This window comes from Lichenostomus cassidix, chromosome 3 (genome assembly GCF_008360975.1).
Source record: "Lichenostomus cassidix isolate B80296 chromosome 3, HeHo_3.0, whole genome shotgun sequence".
Classification (NCBI taxonomy): Eukaryota; Metazoa; Chordata; class Aves; order Passeriformes; family Meliphagidae; genus Lichenostomus; species Lichenostomus cassidix.
Window position 1 is genome coordinate 20,585,778 of NC_139483.1, and position 8,308 is coordinate 20,594,085.

At 41.5% G+C, this 8,308-nt stretch overlaps 1 protein-coding gene across 1 annotated transcript in view; it reads left to right on the forward strand.

Annotated features, from left to right (window-relative positions):
* Positions 1-7,138, forward strand: part of PTPN14 (protein tyrosine phosphatase non-receptor type 14) — a 106,666-nt gene extending 99,528 nt beyond the window's left edge. Inside the window, exons 18-19 of the mRNA XM_085054830.1 lie at positions 200-363; positions 4,390-7,138. Of these exons, the coding sequence (XP_084910956.1) occupies positions 200-363; positions 4,390-4,518 (293 nt within the window). The 3' untranslated portion in view covers positions 4,519-7,138. The remainder of the gene's footprint in view (positions 1-199; positions 364-4,389) is intronic.
* Positions 7,139-8,308: the final 1,170 nt, after the last annotated feature.

Consider the following 8,308-nt stretch of genomic DNA (forward strand, 5'->3'; position numbering starts at 1 on the left):
TTGACACCCAGCTGGTATTTGCTGGATGCAGTGCTGTTCAGTGCACCCTGGCCAAGATAATTATTATGTTGTAAAAAATGTAAATTATTGCCACTTTTACAGAGAATAACTTTTCCACATTCTCTTGCCCCCCTCCCCTCCTAATTTTTACATTTAGACATGTAGATGTTTGCAACCTTGCCTGCATTTTCTCTTGCAGCTTACTTGGAGGAGATCCAGTCGGTGCGTCGCCACACCAACAGCGTGCTGGACAGCAGCAACACCTGCAACCCTCCCATCGTGGTCCACTGCAGCGCAGGGGTGGGCAGGACTGGGGTGGTGATCCTGACAGAGCTCATGATTGGCTGCTTGGAGCATAATGAAGTAAGTCAGCTTCTTTTCCAAACCCTGAGCTTGTTGCTTGGCTGACTGTCTTTGTTTCTGAGGTTGAAGTTAAAAGGCACTGAAGTGCTTTCTTTCTGCTACCTTTGTGAGCAAGACAAGGACCTGAAATGTGACATGCAGAGATTGCCCATGGCAGGTTACCTGCTGTAGTTTTCTGTATAGTTGGTATCATGCGTCTTTTTTTATTAGAATTATTTTAATACATTCAAAGCTAGGGCTTTCTTCTCTCTTTTAAGAATTTTAGTTTAATTCATACCTGCATTTAATTAAAAGTCTAGAGGCAGTGTGTTTACAAGGAGTGCCTGAGAGAGGCTAGAGAATAATGTCCTGGCTCTTTTAACTGAAGTTTTCTGCTCTCTAAATTCTCTCCTTGAGTTGCTTCCTCTCTCTTGTATGGACTGTAATCTCACCTGGAATGAAACTTAACTGTGTTAAAAACAAGGTGTATGTATGTATTCCTTTGGGGAATAGGGCTTTAGCATTTGCAGCCACCATTACAAGTAACACAGTCTGGAGTTAAGAATAAGAGCGCCAATAGAGTAACCATGGGTAGCAATTTAATTTTCATCAGTCACTGGGAAACTGTCTAGGAAGAGCATCACATCTTGACTAGCAACATGCCACACAGTTTTCATGAGAGCTATGGAAACCAGGGATTTCTCTTGCCAAAGAAAATGCTCAAAGACCAAAGCTTCCTGTAGAGATAAGAATGCAGCAAGAGTGACAAATGGATGTAGGTATATATACATATGTGTATATATGTATGGGTGTATGTATATATATATAATCTGCCCCTCCCAATAATCAGCCACTGGGAGAGTTCCTAGAGATCCTTGGCTCAGATCAGCTGAGACAAACCTCCTCCAGCTGTGCTAGGGCCTCACCGAAGGTGAAGCTGTCCTGTAGATCTGTGTCACAGCTGATACTTTTTTCTTTTGTTTTTTCTTTTTGGGGGGGGGGCAGCTGGGGGAGAAAGGGAAAGGAGGAGGTGGTCTGGCCAAGAAAGGGCCCACAGGGATCTGCCTTGAGAATCCAGAAGCTTCCCTGTGCTGACTGCTGCTCAGTAGCTGCTCTGGTGTGGGGCAATGGCTCTGACTCTTGAGCCTGCTTGGCTTTCCTTATGCACTGGCACATGGAAGTGACTGCTTCTGTTCACATAGCAGCCATGAAATTTCTGCACACCAGAGGAAAGCTGGAGAGTTGTGAGAGCCATCCCTGAATTGCTCATGAGCGTCAGTGTAGCTGTGTCTGCTTCACAGCACCCTCTGCATGTGCTGAGGAGCAAACGCTAAGGGTTGAGCAATAGGGCCTGGACAGCTCAGTTTATAGAAGTCAAGCTTTGGTTTACAGAAGTCACCCATTTGCCAAACAGTAACTGAGTAGGAAGTGAAGATAAAGGTACATGTTGAATGCATGGGGGTAAGCCTTGAGATTATTCATTAGAGTTTTCATTGACTTCACTAGGACCTGATGCTAGTGCTCAATAATAAGGGATTTCTCTGATGTCCCTGAATTAAAGCATTCTTTTGTCTTGATTAATTATGAAAATCGTCATTAACATTAAATACAATTTTCATTAAGGGCTTCATTGCTCTAGAATGTACCAAGTTAATATTTTTGGTTTGTTAAAACCTAATTTAAAAAACAAGACTGAAAAACTTGACAGTATGTGTCAAGTTTTCAGTTTGTGACAGATAGCTCCATTCTGCACAGAAGGGTTCCTTTTCATTTGTTTATTTTGTAGTAGAATTGATTGAGATTTTTTCCTGAAATAAAATTACTTATCACTTAAAATGTTTTAGTCTTAGGAATTGGTTTTCTCAGAAGTGTCCTAGCAAGTAAATGTATTAACATTTTAGCAGTGAAGGAAAATCAGGAGGGAGTTTGAAAATCTTTATACAGACCATTTTGGAAAGCCTGCATCAGTGCTGGAACAAAAACCAGAACCCTTGAGCCTGAGGTTTCAGGTTTAGGTAAAAAGCCATGTTTAATCAAATTCTATACAGCTTCAGTCACTGTGGCTTCTGGGCAATGGCTGGTTGAGTCTAAAGCTGTATCTCATTGCAGGGATAGAGTTTCAGTAACTGCTGCATGGCAAGTAAATGTCACATCATTACATCCTTACTGCTGCAGACACATAGTATGAGAAAGTAATTGAGAAGCTGCTCTATCAACTTTTAGTCCAGACTTGGCACTGGGACATTAACTCATGATTGCATCTACAGCATGTTTTCACTTGGGAGGTCTTTACTTTGGGAGGCAGAAATGAGTGCTATTTTTGTTTGTCCTCCTTCCAAGTGCCAGCTTAGCAAACCATTAGGTGTATATATATATATATATATTTTTTTTTTTAACACATACATTGTAATGAAGGTGAATTTACAGATTCTGCTTCTCTGGAGTCAAATAGTGAGGCTGAATAGGCAGGATGGGGTTTTCTTCCATTTCTGAGATAAGGCAAAGCCATCTCCATTTTGAGGAGGTGCATGGATCACTGTGTGCCCACTAAAAACCAATGAGCTGTCATGCACCAAACTGCTGAGAGAGAAACATGCTGTGCAGGTCAGAGCTGGCCTACATTTTTGTTGTAGTTGTTCAGGTGAGATCAGGTTCCACACAACTCTGCTCAGCAAGGACCATGTGGCTTTCGTAAGCATCTGAGTCCACAGGGAGGCTTTCTCCAAGTTAGCCAAGTTAACTGGGAAGAGCTTCCATTTTTCTTTGCACCTGTTTGAAAATAATATGACATTACTCATCCCAAATATTTACACTTGTTGACTCTGTAGAGATGTCCTTTTATAACAGCTTGTTGGGGTATGTGGCAGAATATTTGGCCTTGTTTTCAGAAAGTGATAGCCTATGAGTTAATACTTGTTTACATGGAGTGGAGATTCTGAGTTTTATATATATGGACAGAAATGGATATGCAGCGTGACTTTTATTTTAAACTTTCCAGGAAACTTCAGATGTGCCTGGAAGCAGATTCCACAATCAGTTGGGCCTCCAAGGGTTAGCAGCAATCTCAGTCAAAAGACTTGCTAAGCTCCTTTTAGCACTTCTGCAATGGCAAGTGGGCATTACAAAGTGTAATTTTGTGTTGCCTGATAGAGTTGCTGTTCTTTAGTTTTATATCTTGCACTGCTTAAGAACTCCCTCAAAACCAGAGTGTATCTTAGTGCTTACGTTAACTGCTGCCATAGAAGGTTTGTGTCCCTCAGCTTGGCTCACATTACACGCTGTTTGAATTTGAGCCTGGCAGGCTGAGCTTCATGGCTCAACAACTTCTCAATAGCTCCTCATGTACCTGTTGTAACAGATAAAACACAACAGCATCATAGGTTTTTTTACTCCCTAAATGCCAGAAATCTGATGATAGCATTCTAATGAAATGTGCAGTGATTTCTAACACTTCACCTCATGGGCCTCTGTTTCACAGAACTCACTTGGTTTTGAGTTCAGACCATTATAGGCTGCCTGTGCCCCAGTGGGGTTAGGGATGTGCTTTCCCAGTGGATCTCCTTATCCATGCCTACTTACTGTACTTTAGTTCCTGCTGCAGAGCATTTTCAGGGCACACAAGTGAGTTTCTTTTGGATGAAACTAAGCTGGAAGATGCCCTCTTGGAGAACCCCTGGTGTGTCCCAGTGGATGTTCAGTAGGTGGCAACAAACTGATGCTGGCCTGAAGTCTTCAAAACATGTGTTGTGGATACTGGGTCCTTGTTTCTCTTCACAGACTTATTTCTCCTGGAGTGTTATTTGCTAACATACACTTGGCTGTGGGAGGTCGGATGTTGGAGTTCCTGGATCTTTTGGTGGCCATGGGTTCCCTTCTCTTATACAGAAAGGATCTCTATCTTTGCCTGCACATTTAATTTTGTCCAAGGAACCTTTGCTTTCTATAACTATAGTATAGTTTCCTGTGTCAGATAACTGATATATGAGACAGTGATTGTTTGATTTAATGAACCCACATCCTTATGCTTTTTTCCCCTTTGCTTTACAGAAGATGGATGTTCCTGTGATGCTGAGACACCTGCGGGAGCAGAGAGTGTTTATGATCCAGACCATAGCCCAGTACAAATTTGTCTACCAAGTGCTTATACAATTCCTGCAAAACTCGAGACTTATTTAATCTTTTCAAGCATCCCAGACCCAGCTTTGTGGATCTGACTGAACCTTAGTGATGAACAAGGGGAACTGCCTTGACAACACTGTGTGCATATATTGCACTTTTTAAAGTTGTCTTGAAAGTAAGGAATGATGGTTCTTTACCAGTCTCCCATGGATTATTTTATACAAGATATAATTTATTTTTCTTGGAATAACTGTTGAATTACTTTAATAACTTGTAAAACTTATAGTGACCTTCAAAGTGAACCACATTTGACATGACTGGTCTGCATTGTAATGTCCATAAGGAAAGCAATCCTTTGTAAATGTAGTTTGCTGGCATTTATTTTGCTACACAGCTTCTGAAATCTACAGTTATTTGGCAGGGGGCTTTCTCTCACGTAAGAACATTCTGGACCCAGTATGTGGCTTCCCTGGTAAAAGCAAGACCTGCTTGATGTCAGCTACAGCTCTTTGTGAGTGGAAGCTGAGGGTGCACAGCACGGAGACCTGAGCTTCTGCATGTGCAGCTGGACACGTTAACAGAGGGCTCAAGCACAGGACAGTGTGAGGACAGAGAGTTTTGGGTGCTAAACTGTTCAAATTCCACAAGAATTATGGTTTTAGATTAGTCCTTGAAAAAGTCAATATCGGATCTTTTAAAGGAGGCTTTGCTGCTGTGTGCAGCCCTTGAATGCATTCATAAGAGGCAATGTAGGATGAAGTGCAGTGACCCACATCAGGCTGAAGTCAGTGAATGAGTCTTTCCAGAATCTGCTGTGGACTGAGAGTTGAACAGCAGAGGATTTTCAACCAAATGTTGGAAAAAAAACCCAAATCAAGCATCCTTACAATAATACTGAGAGTATTATTGCCTTGAGGCTCACTTCCTGTAGAGAAGGAATCTCATTTAAATCAGACATCTCCAGTTACCTTAGTCTTCACGTGTGGACTATGGTTGGATGGCTAGAGAAGGAGTCAGGCTAGAGAGGAGCCTTGGAGGTCTCTGGTCCCAGCCCTGCTCACCCCACTGCTAACTTTAAACTTGGATAGGCTTGTCCAGGGTCACATCCAGTTTCAGGATTCTCAAGGGTGAAGATTTCACAGCCTCTCAGGGCATGCGATGCAATGAAGTTACTTTGCCATGGTAACATCACCTTTCTTGGTATCCCTTCCCCAGATATTTTTAATATTTTAATCCTACTGTTGCTTTTCTGTAGCATGCCCACCTCCAAACCCTGGTCAATGTACAAAGGCCTGAGCCTACAAGCACTCTTAATTTCAGCACTAAAGAGACTAAAGTAAGTGGGGAGCTTAAGCTAAGTTCTGTGCCAGAATGTTTCTTAAATGTGTTTAAAACTGTACTGTGTTGATTTGGTACTCTGCAATACAGGCCTGACGAGGTCTAATGACAAAGATTCTGGTGAAGACTTGGAGCCACCAACAAATGGAGAGGAGTTATTTTGCTGTAATACCTTGACCTTGTTCTTTTTAGGGATCAGTGGTGTTTTCAGTCAACTTCAGTTTTCCTCTAATTTCTTCTGCCAGTGCCAACATATCTCTTGTTAAATTAGCAGCAACCATTTAAAGTCTTTTCAGCAGTATCTGCATGATAATTGCAGAGAGATGCTTTATATCTGGGAAAAAAGCCAAGGAATAAACCTTGAAGCAAAGTGTATTAAATTAGTTATCTCGTTATAACTTTTTGAATAATTTCCTAATGATGAATTAAGTTTGAACTCACAGCTGTCAAGTCCCATTGCTCCATTTGGATGTGAGAAGTAGAAAATCAGGAGGGAAAAGAATCTGTTCCTGTGTCATATTATTCAGCTGCTCTTGGCTGAAATGTGTATTTCTGCTGCTACAGTGAGCACAGGGAAGTTTTTGAATAAGACAATGTGAAGAGCTGTGTTTGAGGGGAAGAAAATTAAGCAAATGTTTTTTATGCAAAGATGCATCATAGGTGTCTTAGAAAAACATTAATTAGAAAAAGGCACTAAAAATCCTTTCCAAATTAAGTCAGTGCCTATTAATGAGCCAAATAAGTGGCCATGTAGTAAACAGTCATTTCCAATTAACTCCTAATGTGGCTGGTACAGTAGATAGAGGCCAATGTGAGTCACTTTTTCCCTTTCATTGTCAAAGAATGGTAATTTTAAACTTTACCTTTCATCTGACTTCAATGTATTTTTCCCTGCTAGATTTTATCTTGACTAGATCTGTTAATATCATAAGTGAATTGGGCTGGTGCATGTCTTCAGAGGTTCCTTTCCACCCCAGCCTGCAAGCAGCCCTCAGCATGCTGATGTTTTATGGTTGAAACGTGATACTGTTGTAAGGGAAAAACTGAACCTTCTCACTTTGAACCTGCTGTAGTTTTATCAGGCCAAAATTGCTTGGGCAGTATTTCCTAACCTTTAGGGAGTGACAGGAAAATGCATTTTGCATCCAATTTTCTTAGTCATAGCAGGAACGAACGAACGAATGGGACTTAAAGCAACAGTGCTGTTTAGTTTCTGTCCTGCAGACTTTTAAACAGCTGAACAGTTTGGAGGACTGTTTAGAATTGCTGTTTGTTGTGCTGCATGGTTTTTTAACATCAAAGCGTAACAGTAGTTTGAGACCAGTTTCATCCATTTGGAGTAGTCTTGGCTTGAAAATCTCACAATGGTTCATCAATGAATGGAACTTTGACACAAACAGTCTTCTCCCAGGGCACCCTCCTTGCAGTCTTGGCATGTTAAGCCTACACCCCCTGATGCTTTCCAAGAGAGAACTTGCAGAGGATGAGTAAATCTGGCTTGGGGATCCATTCAGTCTCTTTTCCTTTTAGTGCACTCTTCACCTGTATTTAACACCCTTTGCCTTTTTAATTTAAACTCTTACCAACTATAGTGTTGAGGTGCGGGCATCAGATTTCTGGTTAAAATTACGGTCTGAGCATTTCATGCGTCCGATTGTTCAAGCAGGGATGGGAGGGATGGTGGCTAAGTTGTGACGCTGCTCAGTGCTGTGGGGATCCTGTTTCTGTCCTCCATCGGTCCCACTGAAGGATGGTGGACATCAGCTGCTCAGGTCCTACTTGTTTCAGGTCCTACAAAGGCTAATTTTGGCACCTCTTGTCCTCAACTGCCTGAGGAAAGATGAAGTTCATTCCCAGAAACATTTTCCTTATAGGTATACAGGGATCCTAAATGCTCAGCCTTATCAGAAATTCCCTAAACTAATTTCAGCTGGCAGGAGACACATCTTTCAAAACTCACCCAACCTATTGCCAACACAATCCTTGAAGTATATTGAAGTGTGTTTCTGTTCTACTTATTTAAATCAGCTGCCTCAGCTACAAATATTATTAAATATTTGCATGATTTCAAAAGTTGGGTTTTTTAAATTACTTTCTTGTAAACAACCAGAAATGCAAATGGCAAAACACAGACTTACTCATTCTTTTCCAAGTGCTTCAATAGGGATGGTCATTGTAAGCCAAGACATTATTTTTTTGATCCAATTTCTGCTATGTCTGCGTAGTCCACAAGCAACTCTAAAAGAAATGCTGATGGGCAATCTTGGATATAGCACAGAAATCTGTAGGGAAAATTCAGCAGCTCCTGATGATGCCACATTTCCAACAGCTGACTTCCCACTGGTCTCCTGGGAGGAGATGATGACTGAATTAGCTGTTGTCAGCCTCGCAAACAGTGTGTGATCTGTGTGCTCAGAAAGTGGAATCATCAGGCTGATCTCTGGTGTAGCAGCTCTCATGCATCACTGAGGGAGGTCTGAGTTAAATTTTGCTGCTTGTCTTGGTGAAA